Here is a 24,214-nt window from a genome sequence, read left to right as displayed (position 1 = left end):
GTCACGAAGCAAAGGCCTGGAAGGAAGGCCAGGCTACAAAACCTTCAGATGCCCCAGTGGGAAGCCCACCTCCTAATGGTTCCACAGCCTTCCTCACACAGTGCTACCAGCTGGAGCAAAGTGGGCAGACACATAAGCCTATGGGAGACATTGCACCTTCAAACTGAAGCCTTAAATACATTGAGGTTTTAAATATGTTTCCACTTTAACTACAAAGAAGTTGAGACTAGAACCAAAGAATGTAATTTTTTCTCCCCTACCTCCCTCCTTAGCAGTTGAAGGCATGCAGTGAAGAGCAGGACGACAAAGAGTGCTTGAATCAGGCTATCACTGCCCTCATGAACCTCCAAGGCAGCATGGACCGCATTTACAAGCAGCACTCCCCCAGACGCCGGCCTGGGTAAGTCTAGAACGTGCTTCTTCACCGTGCGTGATACCCTCTGTTCCAGGTGGGATTTAGAATGATACCATGGTCTTGAAAGTTATGCTTATCCTTTTGTGACCTGTGTTAGTCAGAAAATCACCAAACTACCATTGTTATACATTGTTAGGATATAGTTTATAAATTTAAATATATATTTACTGAAATTTTATTAATTTTTCTGCAGTGTAGAATTTTTTATAATTTTAGTTCTTATGGCTCTAGGATTAAAATATTCAGCTGTAATATTTACTTTGATAGGAGTAAAATTGAGTTAGTTGCTATTGATGGGCAGGGCTAGAAGAAAATAATTGTTAGAAATATAGTTTAATATTTCATTATTTAAGCTTTTGAATGCTGAGTATTCAAACCCAGGACTTTTTACATGCTAAGTATGGACTCAGTCATTGAAGTATACCCCTCAACTCAGCTTAATACTTTCGTTATTTGATTTGGGATTACATAATTGTTATCACTGAATAAGCCAAAATTTACCTTGCTTTGTAATTTTTATTTTCTTTTAGGGATCCCGTTTGCCTTTTTTACAATCGTCAATTAAGAAGCAAGCACCTGGCTATCAAAAAAATGAATGAAATTCAGAAAAACATAGATGGGTGGGAAGGCAAAGATATTGGACAGTGTTGTAATGAGTTCATAATGGAGGGACCATTGACCAGAATTGGTGCTAAACATGAAAGGCATATTTTTCTCTTTGATGGCTTAATGATCAGCTGTAAACCCAATCATGGCCAGACCCGGCTTCCAGGTTATAGCAGTGCAGAATACAGATTAAAGGAGAAGTTTGTCATGAGGAAAATTCAAATCTGTGATAAAGAAGACGCCTGTGAGTACAGACATGCTTTTGAATTAGTGTCCAAAGATGAAAACAGTGTAATATTTGCTGCCAAGTCAGCTGAAGAGAAAAACAACTGGATGGCAGCCCTCATTTCCCTGCACTATCGCAGCACTCTAGACAGAATGCTGGACTCTGTGCTGCTGAAAGAAGAGAATGAGCAGCCCCTGAGGCTACCCAGTCCAGATGTGTATCGCTTTGTGGTAACAGACTCTGAGGAAAACATTGTGTTTGAAGACAACTTGCAAAGCAGAAGTGGGATCCCCATAATTAAAGGAGGCACTGTGGTGAAACTGATTGAAAGGCTAACATACCACATGTATGCAGGTATGTGAGACTAATAAATGCTCACCTAGAGACTAGTACCCAATGGCTAAGGACACTTCAGAGTTGATGGGGTGGGGAATGGGAAAGGGCACCATAAATAAACAATAATGAAAAATCAAAAGCCTGAATAATTCATTAAACATTTCTGAAATGTATCATTAATTTCGATGGCAGTAAATACTCATAAAAATATTTATTTGTAAAATTAAATTTGAAAATGATCCCTACTCTCATTTATCAAGAAGTGGATTCTCTACTTGATAAGGAGTTCAGGGCTATCCTTGGCTATATAGTGATTTTTGAAGCTAGCCTGGGTTACATGAGTTCTTGTCCATATGGGATGTAGTAGGAGAAAGAAATACTACATCTGTCAGGAAAAAGCTACAGTAGAAGGAACCAAAGTTAAAACAAAAAGGATTGAAAAGAAAGTGGAACTTTGAGTTACTTAAAATTGATAAAGTAAACATGAATCTGTTCTCTGCTTGACTTTTTCAGATCCCAATTTTGTTCGTACTTTTCTTACTACATATCGTTCATTTTGTAAACCACAGGAATTGCTAAGCTTGCTGATAGAACGGTAAGAAAGACATATTTTACTTATCTTAACATTTTTGTACTTTGCAAAGGTCCTATAACACTCAGGACTTGTTTGGTATTACACCAATAAGACTACTGTTCTTTCCAGCGGCGTGCTTGCCCAGCCTTTGCTGAGGAGGGCTCTTCAGTGGGAAATGGAAAAAACGAGCTTAAAGGATAAAAACTGTGTATTTTAATAAAGTTTATTTTGTTCATTAAATATGCATCTTTCCCTTTAACTTTTACAATAAACTTATGACAAATTTTAAAATATATACAAGGATAGAAGAATCCTACACTTTTCTCTGTCATCAGCCTCAGTAGTCGTTGACTTCTCTCATTTCCCTACAGACTTAATCACCCTACCCCCAGGGATATTTTGAAGTAGATTCTAGACCACAGATTTTATCTAAATATTTTTATGTGCATCTCTAAAATAGTGGTTCTCAACATTCCTAATGCTGTGGCACATTAATAAAGTTCCTCATATGGTGACCCCCCAGCCAAATAATTAACCCCCCCAAAAAAAGATAAATTTATTTTTGCTGCTATTTGGTAATTGTGATTTCGCTACTGTTAGGAATCACAATGTAAATATTTTTGAAGATGGAGGTTTGCCAAAGGGGTCACATCCCAGGGGTTGAGAACTTCTGTTCTAAAAGATAATCTTTTATTTTTTTAAACTCATGTATTATTGACCCTAAAAATCAATGATTTCTATATTATTAATTTATAAATATTAAGGTTTGAGCTGAAATTTTTACTGTATTTTTAGTATTTTAAATGCCTTACAGTTTAAAATTTAAAATGTGAACCTTTTCTGTGCTGATCAGTGGTATCTATAAAACTTTTTTGAGGCTGGGCAGTGGTGGCGCACACCTTTAATCCCAGCACTTGGGAGGCAGAGGCAAGCAGATTTCTGAGTTCAAGGCCAGCCTGGTCTACAGAGTGAGTTCCAGGACAGCCAGGGATACACAGAGAAACCCTGTCTCAAACCCCCCCCCCAAAAAAAACCAAAACTATTATTGAAAATAAAAATAAGAATACAGGATCTTCTTATAGAAAGATGTCTCAAGGATTAGGAGCATGTAACTGCTCTTCCAGAACCCAAGGTGGTTCCCTGTACCCACATTGCCTGAAGCTCCTACTCCCTTGCCTCTGGCCTCTGTAGGTGTACACACACAGTATACACACAAAGTATACACACAACACACTCACACACACACACACACAGAAAAGTAACAATAATAACAATAATAATAATTTTTTAAAAGAAAAGACTACACACCTTGTACCAAGTAGTCAAAGGCTGTTTGCTTCTGTGCACAGTGTCTTAGGAGGGTAAACAGTAATCATGTTTTCTGCACAGTGAGAGAAACATACTGAGGCACAACATTTTCCTTGCTGCATTCGAAGTCTCTTTCATTTATGTATGAACAAATTTCTCTGACTTGATTTTATTCTTAGGTTTGAAATTCCAGAACCAGAACCTACTGAGGCAGACAAGCTGGCGTTAGAGAAAGGCGAGCAGCCAATCAGCGCAGATCTGAAAAGATTCCGAAAGGAATACGTCCAACCTGTGCAACTTAGGTTTGACCTGAATGTCACATCTTAAAAATATTTTCACTATCTAGTTAACACACATTTTTAGCTCTTAATTCAGATCTTTCCGTTATTAACCTTACCTCCATTGTTTCCTTCTATCTTTCTTTGTAGGATGATTATTAAATAAGTAACCCTAAAGTACTTTAATTATTTAAATATACTGGGTTATTTGTATCATCTGTGTGTGTCACATGATAGATTATCTTCATATGCCTATTTGTTTTTATTTTTGTCTGTAATGTGGTATGTGTGCCTGTGTGTATTCATGTTCACATGTGTATGATACATGTGTATGCAGGTTGGTGTACATATGAGTCCCAAAGTTCGCATCAAGTATGTCTTCCTTAATTGCAGTCTGCTCTACTTTCTGAGACAAGCTAGTGTAGCTCGCCAGCTTCCCCAGGGAGTCTCCAGTGTCTTTCCACAGTGGATTCTGTACAGCCACAACATAAATGTGCCTACTGTGGCCTTGGCTCCCGTCTGTCCCTTTATATCCCAGTGTGCTAGTGCGGTAACTGTGGAGTTTTCACAGAAGGTAGTAGTTGTGGACGTTGTACTTCCTTTCTTCCTCAGAATATCTGGACATTTGATACTTTCAGGAATCCTTGTCATGGTGAAAGAATATTTAATTACAGCAGGTATCTTTTGCTAGTATTTACTGTTTGCCAGTTACTGCCCTCTAGTGCTTTATCTTTTCTATCTTATCCTTGCAGCATCATTTCTTTGTACTACTAGGGATATAAATGCCTACTTTATGTATAAGGAAATAAAAACTTAGCAAGATAAAGTAACTTGAAATAGTTTATACAGAAGTGGCAAGCTAAGGTTAAAACCCATGTCTGATCAGCTTGCTTGCTTGCTTTTTTTTTTTTTTTTCTACTAAACATTGACATAGGCCGGGCGGTGGTGGCGCACACCTTTAATCCCAGCACTTGGGAGGCAGAGGCAGGCGGATTTCTGAGTTCGAGGCCAGCCTGGTCTACAGAGTGAGTTCCAGGACAGCCAGGGCTACACAGAGAAACCCTGTCTTGAAAAAACAAAAACAAAAGACAAACATTGACATAAACATCTTTTTTGTTGTTTGTTTTTTGTCTTGTTTTGTTTTGTTTTGTTTTTTTGAGACAGAGTTTTTCTGTGTATTCCTGGCTGTCCTGGAATTTATAGACCAGGCTGGCCTCAAACTCACTGAGATTCGCCTATCTCTGCCTCCCAAGTGCTAGGATTAAAAGCATGTGCCACCAAGCCTAGCAAGACCCATACATCTTCTTACTACATGCCAGAAAGAGCCTTTGTGTCCTAATAAAGCTGTGTTCCACCTCCAAAGGCACTGTTCTAATCTCTCCCTTCATAGTTATCGTTTTAGATGTGATTCAAATGTATTACCTTCATTTCAGACCCTTCTATTGAACGTGCTTTTGAGATTGATCTATGTTGCTTATATCAGTCATTTTTTAATGTATTGATACGGTTGGCTCAGAAGGAGTGGATGGAAAGTTTAGGTACATATTCAGTTACAGAGGGAGTTGTCAGGACTTCTCTAAGCATTGTCAGGACATTGCCTGTGAGCTCCTGGGTTTCATACCTTGCCAGTGTTTACAGACGTGTATGGTTTGCACCTCCGCTGTATTGTTGAGTATACAATCATTTCTCAATGTGGTTTGTCCTCCCTCAGTGACTCATGATGTTAAGAACTTTTGTTTCTTACTGACCATTCATACTGGCCTAGTCCAGAGTCTGGCTCGAACTCCTTGCCTGTTGCACTTGCTCTTTTAGTGTGCACTGGGGTGGAGAGCTGGGCCAAGAAGCTTGCAGTCTACTGCACTTGGCTGGGAAAAGGTTTTCCAGTCCTTTCTCCCATACCGTGGCTAGCCCACTAGTTTTCCTACTGGTGTTTTGATAAGCTGAAACGCTTAGTTTTGGTAATGTCTGATGCTAAGACTTTCTCCTTTCATACAGCAATTTTTGAATTGCATTGCTCTTGGAGGAAATGGAACTATTTGAATTGAGCTAAGCATAAACCAGAGGCTAACAGTTCTGTGCTCTTGGTGTGTTCCTCAGCTGCTGTGCCAGCCAGGCACTCCGTAACATAAGTAGCACAACATACACAGAGAACTGTGTTCTCTCATCCTTCTGTGAGGAAAGAATAGGACCTAATTGGGAATTGTCATTGTTTTGGAGTAATAAAACAAAAAATGCTAAAGCAACTAATTTATATTACAGTGGTAGGGAGTGGAAAAATTGTGTCTATGTAGATGATTAAATCTGTGTACTTGCAACATCATAAGTAATCATCTTGTGACATTACAAAACAAATCTCTGTCCAAAGTAGTATTTTTGACTTTGGAAATAAACTACAAGATTATATACTTATGTGGTGTAGCTTACAAAGAAATGATATCAGTTGAATTCAAAATTGAATACACTAAATGCTAGTTTTTCATTTTATTTGGAAAATGCATCAAAAATTTATATCTTAAGAATGATGTCAGGGCCCTGGGGAAAGGGATGAGTCCAGAAAGTGCTTCCCAGTGCATGCATGAGGGCCTGGCTTCAATTCTCAGCACCCATGCAGAAATATAAGTATGGTAGTGTACTGTGAGCCTGTTATCCAAGCACTGGAGAGGTAGAGACAGGAGGATCCTGGGAGCTCCAGGTCCAGTGAGAGACCCTGTCTGTGATGATGATGTGATGATGATGATGATGATGATGATGATGATGATGATGATGATGGTGATGATGATGATGATGATGTGATGATGATGATGGTGATGGTGATGGTGGTGATGATGATGTGATGATGATGATGATGTGATGATGTGATGATGATGATGTGATGATGATGATGATGATGATGATGGTGGTGATGATGATGTGATGGTGATGATGATGTGATGATGTGGTGATGGTGGTGATGATGATGATGTGATGATAGTGATGGTAGTGATGATGATGATATGATGATGATGATGGTGACGGTGATGGTGGTGATTGATGATGTGATGGTGATGATGATGTGATGATGATGTGGTGATGGTGGTGATGATGATGATGTGATGGTGATGATGATGTGATGATGATGATGTGATGGTGATGATGATGTGATGATAGTGATGGTAGTGATGATGATGATGATATGATGATGATGATATGATGATGATGATTGATGATGTATGAGATTGAAGAAGACACATGATGTTGGTTGACTTGTACACACACATATAATGCCTTTTCTGTGTAAGAAATTAAATATTATTTCATATTATGAAGCATGATCCTTTTACATGACTAAAAAAGTTCCTTTTCTTAAGATAAATGAGTAATAATGCAGAGAATGAGGCTTTATACTTTACAGTATTTAAAGCTTCAATTTAGTGCACAGTCTGAAAAACAAACTTAACATTTCTGAGCTCTGTGTAGTATTGAGTATAGCTCTCATAAATGTCTCCTTCTGTTTTGTCAGGGTCTTGAATGTCTTTCGCCACTGGGTCGAGCATCATTTTTATGACTTTGAAAGAGACTTGGAATTGCTTGAAAGACTAGAATCCTTCATTTCAAGTGTAAGAGGTATATTATTTAAAGGCTCGGTTGACTCTTATGTTGTACATGAGTTTTTCGAAATTCTCTGACTTTTAGTTAAAAAATAAACTAGTTGTCATGTTTACAAAACTGAAACAATACTTGGGATATTTGCTGTTTGTTTCCACAATGACTTGTGTCTTCAGCATCATCTGCAGTGGCAGACCCTTGCCTTCTCAGCCATTGGCTTTATTCCTGTTCTCCGTCAATGCTGGAGACAGAGCACATGGCCTGCTGTACAAGGCAAGACTTGACCACTGAGCAAGCCCTCTCAGCTCCCTTTGAAGTAGTGGAGAATACTTCTTTTAAAGAAGCCAAAAGCTTCTTTATATATATATATATATATATATATATATATATATATATATTTGCCTTTAAGGTATATAGGGGCTGGTGTGTGTGGCACTGTTTGAGAGGACCTGGGTCCATTTCCTTCACTCACCATGATGCTCACAGTTGTCCAAACTCCAGCTCCAGACCCTCTGAGTCCCTTGTCTGGCCTCTGTGAACACTTGAGCATATGTGGTACACACACACACACACACACACACACACACAGGCACATGCACACAGGTACACATATACTCTCATACTCATGTAAAAATTATCTGAAAAAGTGTTAACATTTTATGTTACCTCAAGATTGTCACTCCTTTAGATAAATACAAATATGACTAATTTTGCCTCCTAGTTCCCTTATCCCTCTTATTCTTTAATTTTGGTCCATTAACATTGAAAAAAATGTATTTACTTGTGGAAAGTATTCCAGGAAAAATATCTTCTGCACTGGAAAGGTAAGAGTTTCCTACTTGAAGGTTCAGAATCACAGCATTGAAGGAAACTCCAGGACTTGACAGTTGAACACATAGATGTTATCAAAATGTGTGCAATTAATACAGTACATGTGTGTTAACTACAGGATAAAACATTGCCTGAAAATAATGTAGCAAGCCAGCTTTTCTCCATTCCTTATTTGCTCTTCTTGTTATAAAAGCAGAAAACAAATGTTCTGGCTCACAGTTTCAAAGTTTTCAGTCTGTGCTTGGCTGGCTCCATTTTCCTGGGCTTGTGATTTAAAAGAACACCAAGACAGAGGGTGTAATAGAATACAGCTGTTCACCTCACAGCAATCAGGGAGCAAAGAGCTTACTTGTTCTTTAAGGGAAATTTTGTTCAAAATAGAGGATGTGATTCCTTTGTCCTAACTTTGAGATGTCAAACAGAATTGTTATTGTTCATGTGTGTCTCAAAATTGTTCATATTACTAAATCACAATATTAAGTTTAAATTTTATTTTTATCATTTATTATCTTTTAAATTTTATGTATATGAGTGGTTTGCCTGTGTGTTTATCTATGTGTCACACTCATTCTGGTGCCACGGTAGTCAGAAGACTACACTGCATCCCTAGAACTAAACATGCTAAAGAGTGAGTCCCCTCCATGCCAGGGATGGGAGCTGAGCCTGGGTACTCTGCAGAGCAGCCAGTGCTCTTAACTGCTGAGTCATCTCTTCAGACCCTTATTTTATATTTTTGAGAAAGGGTCTCATATACTCCAGGCTGAATTTGAACTCATCAATATAGCCAAGGATAATCTTGAACCCTTGTTCTTCCTCTATGCTAGGAATGAATTACATCACTGTTAATGAAAACAGTAAGTTGTGTCTAATATAAAGCTTTAAATTTAGAGCATGTGTGTTAATGTCCTACATTCTCTTTTGTACAAATCATATCTCAGAGTCACCAAATATTTCATGAAGGAAATTTAACATTTTTAATAGAAATAGCCTAATAACTGAAGAATTAATGATATGTCCCCATTCCCCAGTGCTAATAAAATAATACATCTAGGGGCCAGAGAAATGGCTCAGTAGTGAAGAGTGCTCATTGCTATGGTAAAGGCCCTAGGTGCAGTTCCCAGTGATAGGCTTATAACAGCCTGTAAGTGGCTCTGGGGGATTCACACATCCTCTTCTGTTCTCTAAGGGTACTTCTGCATGCATATGTGTGCGTGTATTAATTTTTTTAATGATCTAGAGACTTAGAATTAGTAAATATTACAAAAAGAAAGATAAACAGATTATTCTGGATTAGAATTAGACTATATGTCTATATCTCTGGTTTTGAAAAAATCTAGGCGATAGATATATATCACAAATAATGCCACAGGTAAGAAATTGCAACAAAAAAAAAATGCAAACTTGGGAAAATCCACAGAACAAACCCCACAGGATAAATAACTCAGTTTCTTCAACAAATAAACTGCAAGCATTTTGAGTGATAAAAAGGGAGCTTGCATAGTAAATGATGTATTGACCTAATGTCATGGTTGTGTCCTTTTTACACTTAATTTGTGTGCTTGGCTGTTTAGCTTACATGTATGTCTGTGTACCATTGAGGCAAAAAGAGGGCATTGGATCCTCTGGAACTGGAGTTACAGACTGTTGCAGGTGCTTGCTATTGAACCTGGGCCCTGTGGAAGATCGGCTAGTACTCTTAACTGATGGGCCATATCTCCAGCCCCTGTGTCCTTTTAAAAACAAGTCAAGTTAAACTTTCAAATACTAGCAAAGCATGTGAAGACATGAATATTATGTCTTAAGACTATATATATGTGTGTGTGTGTATATATATACATATATATATATATATAAATTTTTTTTTCCGAGACAGGGTTTGGTTTCTCTGTGTAGCCCTGGCTGTCCTGGAACTCATTTTGTAACTAGGCTGGCCTCAAATTCAGAAATCTGCCTGCCTCTGCCTCCTAAGTGCTGAGATTAAAGGTGTGCACCACCACCACCTGACTCAAAACATATATTTTAAGACAAAACAGAAGACATTAAAACAAAAGACACTTTGCTGGATGTGGTGAGTCATGTCTGTAATACCAACATTTGGGAAATACAGGCCCAAGGATCTAGCATTTAAAACTAGTTTTTGGACTCCATAGTCAGATGCTGTCTGAAAAAAAGATGTTAGAGATCAGTTTTTATATGTAACAAAGGTATTGTGGTTACTTTGGAGGTTTTAAAATCATTTGCCTAAATATTAATGAAATGATAATGTCTTGTATTTGTGGAAGCCAAGTTAATCTAGCCATTTGCAGTTATGTTTGTCAAGTAAAAGCCTTTTCTGTTTGTTTCCCCTCTAGGGAAAGCCATGAAGAAATGGGTAGAATCCATTGCTAAAATTATCAAAAGGAAGAAGCAAGCTCAGGCAAATGGAATAAGCCATAATATCACCTTTGAAAGTTCACCTCCACCAGTGGAATGGCACATAAGTAGAACAGGACAGTTTGAAACATTTGACCTTATGACACTTCATCCAATAGAGATTGCACGGCAGCTAACGCTTTTGGAATCTGACCTCTACAGGTAGATTGTGTTCATTTCTTACTTTATTTCAAGAATTCTGAATATACTTCTTAAGGGTTTTCAGAATACTTTGCTAAGTATTCATTATTGTTTAAGAATAGCTCTGAGACAACACAGTAGGAGAACTGACCTCCAAGTTTCCTCTGACCGCTACACATGTCTCTCTTTCTCTCCCTCCCTCTCCCCCCTCTCAATAATTGTGTGTGTTTGTGTGTGTGTGTGTGTGTGTGTGTGTGTGTACTTCCCTGCTTCCTAGATTACTTTAGTCTGAGACTAGTACAGTCAGTCAGTCTAGGTGAGAGACTGAGATTCTTGGCAGATAAATGAATAGAGTATTAAGTGAGGTAAGTCTTTTTCTCTTTCACTTACAACCCAGGCTCCAGGGACTACTGTACTCCATGTAGTAACTGCTCCCTGAAACTAAGCCCTTATCATGATGCCATCAAACCTTCCTGAATCCATAAGCCCTCTTTTGTATCCTAGCTAGGTGTGGTGGAATAAGCCTGGCATCCCAGCAGTCATGAGGTAGAGGGCAGGAGGATCAAGAGCTCCAGGCCAGCTTCAGCTACATATAGCAAGGCTAGGGCCAACCTGAGCTATATGAGGCCTTCTCTGAAAAAATAAAGTAAACAAAAAGTACAAAAAAATACCCTGGAGAAGTTATCCTCATCAGGAGATTACTTTTCTAATTAATTTATTTTTTGTAATGGATAGTTTGACTATGTGAATGCATCACAGTGCATGCCTGTTACCTGGGGGTATGAACCCTCTGGGACCAGAGTTACAGACACTTGTGAGCCACCATACAGATGCTAGGAATTGAACATAGGTCCTCTGGAAAAATGGCTAGGGCTTTTAACTGTTGAACCATCTCTCCAGTCCAGCAGCTATTAAAAAAAAATTGCACAGGAAAAAGCAAGGCTGTATAAACTTCAGTGCTATGCTGAAGGAAAGAACCAGATATAAGCTGTCTTCATTAGAAGTGTGTCTGCTCTTTAACATGCCAGTGAGTATTGTAAAAATAGGTATAAATTGTCATTTGTGACAGGTAGGTATGAAGGAACTTGTTACTTGAGGCAGCAAAGCATTTTGTATCGAATCGTTTTCTCTAGTGAATGAATGTGATACCTGTTTTCAAGAGGTAATATGGGCATCATTTTTTAAGTATGTAGGTCCATGAAGGCATGCTTTGTGGCATAGAAATGCATTTCTTTGTTCTATGATTCGTTTGATAGAAGAAAGGTAACTCAGACATTGATACTGTGCAAATTTCTAGTGAAATAAGTAAGAAAATGTATTCTAAAAAAGCCAGGCATGGTGCCACATGCCTACAGTCCCAGCACTTGGAAGACTTGGGGGGAGAGAAAGCAAGAGTTCAAGGCTATATTCTCATACAGAGAGAATCAAGACCAACCTGAGCTATATTAGTCCTTGCCAAAGAAATCAATAAATGTATTCCAGAAACTGTTAGCAAGTGCCAATTTGTCTTCAAATCTACTGACCAAAAGAATTTTTTTTAAAGATTTATTTATTTATTTATTTATTATATGTGAATACACTGTAGCTAACTTCAGACACTCCAGAAGAGGACATCAGATCCCATTACAGATGGTTGTAAGCCACCATGTGGTTGCTGGGAATTGAACCCAGGAACTATGGAAGAAGAGCCAGTGCTCTTAACTGCTGAGCCATCTCTCCAGCCCCCAAAAGAATTTTTTAAATATTGAAAGCTATAGAACATTAATAGCAGCACATTGGACAGTTTTTAAATTATGCAATTTTTTTTTTTTTTCGAGACAGGGTTTCTCTGTGTAGCCCTGGCTGTCCTGGAACTCACTCTGTAGACCAGGTTGGCCTTGAACTCAGAAATCCACCTGCTTCTGCCTCCTGAGTGCTGGAAATTATGCAATCTTGACTCATTTATGGTTTAATCTTCTCTTCTGGTTTTTATTAGTTATTTCAAACATTCCAAAAGTATAGAAAATAATGACTGCTCATGGGGCTAGTGTGACGGTTCAGCGGGTAAGAGCACTGATTGCTCTTCCAAAGGTCCTGAATTCAAATCCCAGCAACCATATGGTGGCTCACAACCATCCATAATGAGATCTGACACCCTCTTCTGGTGTGTCTGAAGACAGCTACAGTGTGCTTAAATATAATAATAAACAAATCTTTGGGCTGGAGCAAGCAGGGACTGAGTGAGCGAGGTTGACCAGAGTGAGCAGAGATTCTAAATTCAATTCCCAACAACCACATGAAGGCTCAAAGCCATCTGTAAGCTACAGTCTACTCATATACATAAAGATAAATAAATAAATCTTTTTTAAAAAATGACTGTTCATAAATAATAGAAAATTACAGATAAGATTGAAATTCTTACAATTCTCCTTAATTGTACTGTTCTTCATTCTTCCCAGGAAATTACCATGACCCAGGCCTTGATGTTTATTCTTCCTCTGTCTGTCTGTCTGATTTAGGTATCTGTGTACATAGCCCCAAGTAATACAAACCATTAGCTTACATATCTTAAAGCCACATATATTTATGATACCACTCTTTACCAGGTTTTTAAAATTTATATTGTTTTTGACACTTGTTCAAGTTGATGTCCAGCTTAATTAACTTATTTTAGCCACTGTAATACTCCATTGTAACCACTCTAGTTTCTCTAATACTCATTTTGACCACTCTAGTTTCTCTAATACTCCATTGTGACCCCTCTAGTTTCTCTAATACTCCATTGTGACCCCTCTAGTTTCTCTAATACTCCATTGTGACCACTCTAGTTTCTCTAATACTCCATTGTGACCCCTCTAGTTTCTCTAATACTCCATTGTGACCACTCTGTAGCTTCTCTGGTTTCTGACGGTGAGCTTCGGGGCAGTTTGGGGCCTTCACTTTTGTAGACAGTGTTTCCCGGAGCATTCTGGTAGATGCATTCCTCGGATTGTGTCAGCTTATCCTCGGTGTATTCATAGATGCTGAAGTGTCTGGTCAGTTACTCTGTGTCTTTAGGGCTGTGAGATATTACCAAGTTGTTTGTCAGGTGGTTGGTGGAGCCATCTTTACGTCAGCACAGCAGTGGATACTTCCTGCTTTCTACCTACCTTTTGCTGTAATCTCCAGACTCCTTCGGGTGACAGCTGTAAAAGGGGATTTTATTATAGTTTTGTTTTTCCCCTGGGTGATAAATCATATTTTCCAGACTGTTTGGGTCTGTCTCTCTGTTAATTGACTTGCTCATATATTTCTCAGTTTACCTTTAGAACTTCTTAGATAATTGGATACTAACTTAGTAGGGTGAGTTATATTGATGGTTGTTGTTTTACAGGAAAGTCCAGCCCTCTGAACTTGTAGGGAGTGTCTGGACCAAAGAAGATAAAGAAATAAATTCTCCAAATTTATTAAAAATGATTCGTCATACAACAAACCTCACTCTGTGGTTTGAGAAGTAAGTTTTCATTTACTCTGTCTTATGTTCCTTAGGAGTCACAATGCTAAGTCATATTTAAGCTAACTCTGGCTTTATAAAGAGGTTTCTTGTTTTCCAAGTGAGGTGAAGAAACTGCTAAGCTATGACTGTTTTGTTGTTGTTAGATGCATTGTGGAAGCAGAAAACTTTGAAGAACGGGTGGCAGTGCTCAGCAGAATAGTAGAAATTCTGCAAGTGTTTCAAGACTTGAATAATTTCAATGGTGTGTTGGAGATAGTGAGTGCTGTCAATTCCGTGTCAGTGTACAGGCTAGACCACACGTTTGAGGTAAGCTTTAGCTTGACTATATATTTCATCTTTGGGAGGATTGATACAATTAACATCAGAGATCACTTTTACTAATTTTTAAGCAAATGTTCCAGACCCTAAGTTACCTGGACACAGGTGTGGTGACTCTAGCATTGTTGCAGTGGCAGAAAGCTGGAAACCACCAGGGTGCCGGCAGCTGAGAATGAGCACATGCATTGTTCAGCATTTAATGTTATGGTTTTGGGGGAAAGACATAAGAAAACTTCAAAATGTCCATTATTTCACTTTAATATAACAAACCTAAACCTTGCAGCAGTGTTATGTAAATATTAAGGGTAATGTGGTTGCCAGGAATGTGAATGGTGGGGGAGCACTGACTCATCATGTGTAGAGCTCTGGGTTCAAGCCCTAAAAGAGGAGGAGAGAGGGCTGTGAGGAACGGAGGGAAGGAGATTCATTTTTGGAATTCCTAACATTGCTCTTTTCAGTAGGAAAAGGAAAAATACTATAATTTTGAGTTTATGTATTTTCAACTTGTATGTGCCTTATGTATTAAAGATAGTAGCACAGTCTGCTTATGTTAATAATTTTAATTCTGGGGGCTGGAGAGACATCTCAGTGAGTAGCTACACTTACTGCTTTCATAGGACTTAGATTCAATTCCTAGCATCCACATGGAAGCTCATAACCATCTGTTACTCTAGTTCAGAAGATCCAACACCCTTTTCCAACCTCTGTGGGCACCAGACACACAGACTTGTGAAAAAATAAAAATAAATAAATCTTTTAAAATTTTAACTGAAAAAATATTGTTTTAATCCTGATATTGTAAAACTGAAATTGTGTTCATTTTAGAGGTTAAACGTTTTGATTTTTAATATTGGGGCAAAAGTATTGTAAAAGTACATATAGTATATAAGGAATAATAGCATCAAACATTGGCATCCTGGTTTATTAGTGTTGGAGGTGCCCATACCACAGCATACATGTGGTGGTGAGAGAATTTTCAGAATCAGCCTTCTCTCTACTGTGTAGGTCTCAGGTAAGGTCAGGGAGTCTTGGTGGCGTGCACGTTAAGCCACTGGCCATGTGTTGGCCTGCACAGCACATCACCTGCTTTCTTTCCCCTTTAGAATAGCACATTATGAATTTTGTACTTTTTTTTTTTTGGTTTTTCGAGACAGGGTTTCTCTGTGTAGCCTTGGCTGTCCTGGAACTCACTCTATAGAGCAGGCTGGCCTCGAACTCAGAAATCTGCCTGCTTCTGCCTCCCAAGTGCTGGGATTAAAGGCGTGCGCCACCATGTTGTATGTCTGAAGGCTGTGGAGATCAGAGATGGGCACTATGATTACTCTATTCACTGGGTTTTCTTCAAGTTTTCCTACCTCCCTACATTGTTTTATTGCTAAGATTTGCCCTCAACTTCACAAGACCTTTTAGTCAAAAACCATTTAATCCTGAAGGATCATAGTTCTTCTTTCTGCCCCTGTAATTTACACCAGATAATTAAAATGATGAAAAATAAGGCCCCAAGGGAGTTTTTTATTCCTAAATCTTCTAATTTATAGTAGAAAGAACACAAATACTTAGTTTTTATATTTATAGATAAAAGATAGAATAACTCATTTAAGCAAGTTTCCAAAGGAGTAAAACTCATAATTTTAAAACTGATTTTAAGTATTTATAAACTTTTATAAATTCCAAAGTTTTATATTCTTATGGATATTTATATATGATTGAATCATATTCAGGAATTATATCAACTTATATGTCTTAAAGGCATTGCAGGAAAGGAAGCGGAGAATTTTGGATGACGCCGTGGAACTAAGTCAGGATCACTTTAAAAAATACCTAGTAAAACTTAAATCAATCAATCCGCCTTGTGTGCCTTTTTTTGGTAAGTCATTAAATATAAATACTATATTTTGAAGACAAATGTGTTGTATCCAAAAGAGACCAGGTCTTTCTAGATAGAGTGCTCTTATGTCATACATATGAATTTATTATTTGCCTGTATTGATAAATAAAATGTTTAAAAAAACTTTATTTCCTTGTCTATATAATGAAGATGAAGATAATTGCTCTTAAAGTTGTAAGAATTGAAAATATTTTATCTATACTACTTAACAAGTCTTGTGAAGACTCTTATGAAGTGCAACTATTATTTTTACTTATATATGACATATCTGCAGTGTTTGTCTTTAATTATCAGTATAAAAGTACTTTTTTCAGAGACTTTATAAAACCTTTTTAACTCAGAATTACATGATTAATACAAATTACATTGAGCAGAGCTTTTTGATGTGACCTTTTATTAAATATTATTATGCATAACAGTAAATGCATACTCTGAGAAGGACATCTTTAGGCAGTTTTGTGGAAACATCATGGAATACACTTATACACACCTAAATGGTCCAAGCCAGTCATTATGGCCTATTCAGAGTTGTTTCTTCATTGTTCTTTTAAATGCAGTTTTGCTTATATTGCCCAGGTTGCTCTCAAACTCCTGGACTTGAACAGCTCTTTCTCAGGGTCCCAAACACAGTTCACTGTTTTATAGTAAACTTTGTTTTAGAGTGTAAAATTACACTCTAAAATAATGACAAAATTTTCCTTATAAGTAAAATTACACTTTAAAATAATGACAAAACTATAGCATCGCAAATGCATAAACAAGTAACATAACTTTGTTATGATTGCAAGCTGACACCCACCTGACGTAGTTACATTGCTGTATTATACGTTAGGTCAGTGGGAGTCTGTTCATACCAGAGTCACCAGAAGAACCTGAGTCACACATTGTACTGTAATATTACAATAACCAACTATTTCCTCAGCTCCCTTTCATTTGGGGGGGGGGGCGGTTCTGGTGATTAAGCATAAGCTTTAGTTTATTGTAATCTCTTGGTACCACTGTTGTGTATATTGCCCATGGTTTAAAGATAGTTACGTGGCACATGACTGGCTTCACTGGTGGAACTGGGTGGTTATTTAAATGAAGGCTTGTTTTTTTAAACTGTAGTGTTATTGGTTGCAATTGAGAGGAAATAATTGCTGCGAAGGGTTGTGAATTACACTGTAGGATATTTAGCAGACTCCTGACCTCCTACTCACTAGAGTCCAGTGTACACTAATCTTGGATATTCCCAACTATTTCTTGAAGGACAAAATTACCTTTAGCCAAGAACCAGTAATTATGAGCCAGTAATTATGCATAAAAAGGAATTAGAACTTTTTTTCTAAGTAATGAGCTTCAAGATCAGTTTGTCTTACTGTTCTTAAGCAAAATTGCTTAATTTGTTTATAGCCACTTAAAGATCATTGGCAGTAAGTATTTTAAATATTAAAACATTTGATTAGGCAAAGTTTTAACACACAGGTTTGGATATTCTTAGCTTGCCAATTCTCTAACTAGTAGCCTTTAATGTTAGTGAAGGTAGGCTCCACTTTCTCTGTATTTTCAACTTGTTACAGATTGTTTCTCAGGAATCTCCTGGGTCGGTGCCTTTTCCCTCTTCGCCTTTCAGAAGTTAGAACGTTCAATTCTGCAGTGTCTTCCAGCTCTACCAGACCAGTTGTCTTCCCAAATGATTAAATGAGAATAGTCTTAAAATAACTTTAAGCATTTCTTTTTGCTAGGAATATATTTAACAAATATTCTGAAGACTGAAGAAGGGAATAGTGACTTTCTAAAGAGGAAAGGGAAAGATTTGATCAATTTCAGTAAGAGGAGGAAAGTGGCTGAAATAACTGGAGAGATTCAGCAGTATCAGAACCAACCGTACTGCTTACGGACAGAACCAGAAATGAGGGTAAATATTTTCTTATTAATCTTTGAAAGAGATAGCATTAAATCCTGTGGAGTTGCTAAAAAGTGTCGCAGTGATACAAATGGTCTCTTGAATGTAAGCTTTAGACAGCAGTGTAAATACAGGTGAGTATGCTGTAGTCATTAATCTCAGGGGCCTTCCGAGAGTCCTGCCTCTTTGTGCATGGTTAAGCAACTCTTCCAAAAAGACAGAGGGAATGGAACATCTGTGCAATAAAATAAAAGCCCACTGCTGCTGCTGTAATGACTGATAGCCATTTTAGGTGTCTCACATGCCAGATAAAACATTGAATCCTTTCATGTGATCACTGTGAAGGTATACATGCATAACAGATTTTTTTAAAAAAACATTCTGTCAGTTGGTGTTTCATTTTGAGTAATAATGTTTGATATAACTTACACACAAAAGAAAGTAGTGATGAACTGCTAGTGGACTTCAGCTTTATCTGTTCCTTCCTTATTCTGCCTGCCTTCTGTGCTATGGAAGGTCACAGGAATGCAGAAATAGTACTTTGCTCATTCGTGTCTCAGAAACATCAGCTAGTGATATTTCTGTGATCTTTTTGCTTCTTACCATCATTCAGAGCAAATCTGCCTTCCTTAGAATTGATTCAAAGTAAATTTAAAATTAAGCATACCCATAAAATTAACCAGGCCCAGGCATGATGGCTTATGTACAGAACCCCAACACTTGAGAGGTAGGAGGAAGAGGATCAGGGCCATTCCCTAATAGATAGTTAGAGGTCACCCTACGCAACATAAGACCCAGTCTCTTAAAGAAGCACATAGCATAGCCATTCACTTTTTAAGACATAGTTAGCCAACTTAAATAGTATTGGAAAATAAAGCAAAGGTTCGGAAAATAAGAGTGCATCTGTTACAGCTTTTTGTAAAGGATAAAATTACTGTTGCCTGACTGCATCTTAACTTATCCATGATGGTTTCAAGAAGAAATTATATATTAAAGCAAAAATACACTGACATTTGCAGAATGCCAGAAGAACAGAAAGGATTTATATTAAAAATTTTAAAGCTCATTTTGCTTACTGGTATAGTTAAAACCCTGCTTTTATATGTCCTCATAAACCCTTATAAAATTCAATAAAGCTAGTCCACTAGGCATAGTAGCACATGCCTGTGATCCCAGCATTTGGAAAGCTGAGGCAGGAGGATTACAAGTTCAAAGTAGCCTGAGCTTTTTTTGAGATCCTGTATCAAAATAAAAAAAATAAGTTAAACCCAGTAATTAGATGCCAATGTTTATTTTTAGAAATAATAAAAGAGCATTATATATGATATATATATCACAGTTTGTAATTATTAGTGTACCAATGAGTTAGAAAATACCTGTGCAAGTGACTGTATGGAGATTAGTGAAATCAGTCCTAAAACATGTCAAAGAGTAACAGTGTTCGAATTAATGTATCACACAGATAATGTCCAGAGACATTCTCCTAGTAAAATCAACATCTCTGATCAATGAAATAGCTGCTTCTTTTTCCTTTTTTGTTTTCTTCACCATTTGAGCTATAGGCCAAGCCAAGATCATTTTATCATTTATAGTTTGAAAAACTGAGATGCAGAGCTAGAAATATAACCTAGCATTTAAGAACATGCACTGCTCTTCCAGAGAACCAGAGTTCAGTTCCCACCAGCCATTCAAGCAGCTGACATCTTCCTGTAACTCCTCCAAGCCTGCTCTCATATGCACACACCCATGCAGATGTGCACACAGGCACACAGACATGCGAACGCGCACACACACACACACACACACACGTGTGCACACACACACAGATGCACTCACTCACACATTGTTTTTTTGACATTTTACTAAATTATCTCAATATTCTACTTAAAAACTTAAAGTTTAAAATATATATTCATAGAATTTTTTGGATAAACACAGGTTTGATTTATTTATTTATTTATTATCTCAGTATTCTACTTAAAAACTTAAAAGTTTAAAATACATATTCATAGTAGAATTTTTTGGATAAACACAGGTTTACTTATTTATTTATTTATTGGCCTTGGAGGGTAACACAGAAAAAATTAAAGCTATAATTGTCTTTTAAATTACTTTTGAATATACCTTCATCGAATTATCTCTACTTTTTTTTCCTGCTTATCTACTGCACACTGTGTTTTTCAGGCCTAATCTTCATTGTAAACTCTGTTGGTAGATGGATAATAGTAATTTTGGTGTCATAGTGAGCAGGAAGATAGTTGCTAAGAAACAAGTGGTGCCAACAACTGAGCTGAGAATCTGTTCATCATCCTAATAAACTATGAGGCTAGGATGCTGTCTCAGTCACAAACAGAGAGCAGAAAGAACAATCTGTATAAACGTCTCAAATACTGTGGTGTCTTGATTTGTTTTATTGTTAAAGTTAATTGGAACTAATTTTAGTATATACATGTATTTGTGTGTTTAATTCTAGAGATTCTTTGAAAACCTCAACCCCATGGGAATTTTATCTGAAAAAGAGTTTACAGATTATTTGTTCAACAAATCACTAGAAATCGAACCCCGAAACTGCAAACAACCACCTCGATTTGTAAGTCCGCTCATTATAATTATGGGGGGCTTTGTCTCTTTTTTAAAATAATATTTTCAGGGGCTAGAGAGATGGCTCCGCAGTTAAGAGCACTGACTGCTTTCCCAGAGGTCCTGAGTTCAATTCCCAGTAAACACATGGTGGCCCATAACCATCTGTAATAGGATCTGATGCACTCTTCTAGTGTGTCTGAAGAGAGGAACAGTGTACTCACATACATAAAATAAATAAATAAATCCTTAAGTGTAATAATTTCAATGTTTAACAACTATTCTGTTAAAATTGTTATATCACCAATAGCTGGTTTGTATTTTATTCTACGGTACTATTCTATTTCCAAAATTATGTATACAGGGTGGGGTTGGGGCTCAGCGGTAAGAGGGCATCTGTGAGGCCCTGGGTTCACCCTCTAACATCACAGAAAGGAAAATAATACTTAGCAGAAAATGTCAGCCTTTCAATAGAAACAAATAAAAAAAAAAACAGTAGTAGGTATTAAAAACTAGGTCCACATGCGTGCTAAGTATCCTTCATCTTGGTATCCTTTATTACCTGTCCATTTGTGCACTCCTGGCATAGAGAAAAGGTACAGGAAAGTGAGGCTCCGAGGCGCAGCTGGATGGAACAAGAGAAGCTGGGGAGCTGACACAGCTGTAGTTCACTCAGTTTTTTTGATTCAGAATTCTTTGCAGTTTTGTTTGTTTCCATTTGTTACCACCGATGGGGGGTTAAAACCAAGCAAGTTAGAGTGGGAACCCTGATAGCGCCTCTACTGAAGTCATAAAGTGCTAGGTAGGGTTGTTCATTTGCTTAAGGACAGGAGAGAAATTATCTCCTTAAAATATGAAGCACATAATATTATGTCACATAAATTCTGTTCCCAGTAAATGTTTGTGAAATTAATATATATGATATGAAAGAGATTATTTACACTACATATTTTATTCCTCCTCCACCATCCACATCCCATACCTCCTCCCCACCCCCTGTCTCCATGTGGATGTCCCCACTTCCCACCCCACCTGACCTCTAAAATCCCTGGGGCCTCCAGTCTCTTGAGGTTAGGTGCATCATCTCTGAATGGACACAGACCCAGAAGTCCTCTACTGTATGTGTGTTGGGGGCCTCATATCAGCGGGTGTGTGCTGCCTGGTTAGTGGTCCAGTGTTGGAGAGATCTCGGGGGTCCAGATTAATTGAGACTGCTGGTCCTCCTACAGGATCGCCCTTCTTAGCTTCTTCCCTAATTCAACAACAGGAGTCAGCTGGTTGGGTACAAATATCTGCATCTGACTCTTTCAGCTGCTTGTTGGCTCTTTCAGAGGACAGTCATCATAGGACCCTTTTTGTGCACTTCATAGCCTCAGTAATAGTGTCAGACCTTGGGACCTCCCCTTGAGTGGGAGGACCTTCTTTTCCTCAGGCTCCTCTCCATTTCCATCCCTGTGATTTTTTTCAGACAGGAACAATTATGGGTCTCTGGTACTGGGTGAGGGAAAAGAACTGAAGCCCTGAGAGCCAGCAGAAAGAATGGAAATAGGCAACCTCAGGAGATAGGTTGAGGGGACCCCCAAGAATATACCTCTTAGGAGGTGAGATACTCTCAGAACTCAGAGGGACCTTAAATGAAATGCCAGACAGTAGAGAGAGGGAACTTATAGAGCCCACCTCCAGCAGGAAGACAGGACATCAAGTGAGGGATGGGGTTGCCATCCCACAGTTACACAGCAGTTTATCTCTAAAGAATTTTATCTCTAAAATCACGTAAAAAAAAAAAAAAAAAGATTTACTCATCAAGCCCATGATAAACAATCTAATCAAGTACTAAAAGAAATGCTACCAGCTGTCCTTGAAGATCAAGAGTGCACTTAAGACAGCTGGAAGTTATAAACAAATCACCTACACACCAGTGCCATTTTAACTGTACTTCCTTACACATCAGTACCATTTTAACTGTACTTACACACCAGTGCCATTGTAACTGTACTTCCTTACACACCAGTGCCATTTTAACTGTACTTCCTTACACACCAGTGCCATTGTAACTGTACTTCCTTCCTTCCTTTTTCTAGCCTAGGAAGTCCACCTTTTCCTTAAAATCTCCTGGAATAAGGCCCAATGCTGGCCGCCATGGCTCTACCTCAGGCACGTTACGAGGTCACCCAACCCCTCTGGAAAGAGAGCCTTATAAGATAAGCTTTAGCCGGATCGCTGAGACAGAGCTAGAATCGACAGTGTCGGCACCAACCTCTCCCAACACTCCATCCACCCCACCAGTGTCCGCTTCTTCTGACCACAGCGTATTCCTAGATGTGGACCTCAGTAGCTCCTGCGGTAAGTATGTAACAGAACCTCTGGGTAAGAGGGGGAATCTGTGTTTTGAAGAATTTATTTCTTCTTTCTAGTTACAGAGCTATAGGACCCTTGGCACCGTGTGTTTGGCTAGCTTTAATTGACACTCTAGAATCACCTGGGAAGAGAGTCTTACTGAGGGATGGTCTAGGTTAGGTTGGCCTGTGAGCATGTCTGTGGGAACTGTCTTTATGACATGAATTGAGGTGAAAGGCCTGACCTCTGTGAAGAGCACTATTACGTAAGCACAGGATCCTGAACCATGTAATGATGGATGCGAGTGTCTTGGCGTACATACACCTTAGCCTAGGACTCAGGAGGCAGAGGCAGGTGAATGGGTCTCTTACGTTCAAGGCCAGCCTGGTCTGTGTGACTAGTTTCCAGCCTGCCTGGCTACACTAGGATGTACTGTCTCTTAGAAAGAGGTGGGGGTGAGCAGTGCAGGAGCATGCACTCTGCTCCTGTCCCTGATTGTGGACTGGAGCCGGGAACTAGGTGCTGAAATAAGCCCTTCTCCTGATTTGTTAGGGTGTTTATCACAGCAACACAGAACGAAACTAAGATGCTGTGTTGGTATGGATAGTGCCGTCTAAATGCAAAAGTAGTGTTTAGTGGAAAGAGCAGAGCATCCTGGTGGGGGTGGGGGTGGGGATGAATGCCTTTAATCCCAGTGCTTGAGAGGCAGGTGGAACTCTGAGTTCAGGGGAGAGTGAGTTCCAGGGCAGCCAGGGCCACACAGAGAAACCTGTCTCGGGGGTGAGGGGAAGCATGTATGTGTATAGTTCCCAATTTATTCAGTTAACATGAGTTTATTACTTTTTGGAGTAATGGGTAATAAAGCAAGGACATAAATTCTGTAAAAGAAATTGAAAGGGATTGTAATAGAAAAAGAATCCCTTAGGCTAGAAAAGGAGAGCTGTTGTAGGCACAGTGACTATCAAGCTCATGTTCCAGACTAGCACAGCAGAAGGGGGTGGCAGAGGTTTGGTTTTTTT

At 38.4% G+C, this 24,214-nt stretch overlaps 1 protein-coding gene across 2 annotated transcripts in view; it reads left to right on the top strand.

Moving 5' to 3' along the window:
* Sos2 (SOS Ras/Rho guanine nucleotide exchange factor 2) overlaps nucleotides 1-24,214 on the top strand; it is an 87,343-nt gene that overhangs the window by 57,245 nt on the left and 5,884 nt on the right. Inside the window, exons 9-20 of one of the 2 annotated variants that reach the window (XM_021201768.2) lie at nucleotides 276-400; nucleotides 946-1,601; nucleotides 2,097-2,178; nucleotides 3,645-3,767; nucleotides 7,243-7,346; nucleotides 10,511-10,733; nucleotides 14,065-14,184; nucleotides 14,331-14,493; nucleotides 16,255-16,372; nucleotides 18,118-18,290; nucleotides 20,752-20,868; nucleotides 22,940-23,201. In XM_021201768.2, coding sequence (XP_021057427.1) covers nucleotides 276-400; nucleotides 946-1,601; nucleotides 2,097-2,178; nucleotides 3,645-3,767; nucleotides 7,243-7,346; nucleotides 10,511-10,733; nucleotides 14,065-14,184; nucleotides 14,331-14,493; nucleotides 16,255-16,372; nucleotides 18,118-18,290; nucleotides 20,752-20,868; nucleotides 22,940-23,201 — 2,266 coding nt within the window. Of the gene's footprint in view, nucleotides 1-272; nucleotides 401-945; nucleotides 1,602-2,096; nucleotides 2,179-3,644; nucleotides 3,768-7,242; nucleotides 7,347-10,510; nucleotides 10,734-14,064; nucleotides 14,185-14,330; nucleotides 14,494-16,254; nucleotides 16,373-18,117; nucleotides 18,291-20,751; nucleotides 20,869-22,939; nucleotides 23,202-24,214 lie in introns of both variants that reach the window. The other variant, XM_021201767.2, reaches the window with a different exon arrangement.

The sequence above is a fragment of the Mus pahari genome, chromosome 7 (genome assembly GCF_900095145.1).
Source record: "Mus pahari chromosome 7, PAHARI_EIJ_v1.1, whole genome shotgun sequence".
Lineage (NCBI taxonomy): Eukaryota > Metazoa > Chordata > Mammalia > Rodentia > Muridae > Mus > Mus pahari.
The sequence above is the reverse complement of the archived record's forward strand: the minus strand, read 5'-3'. Positions and strand labels throughout refer to the sequence as shown.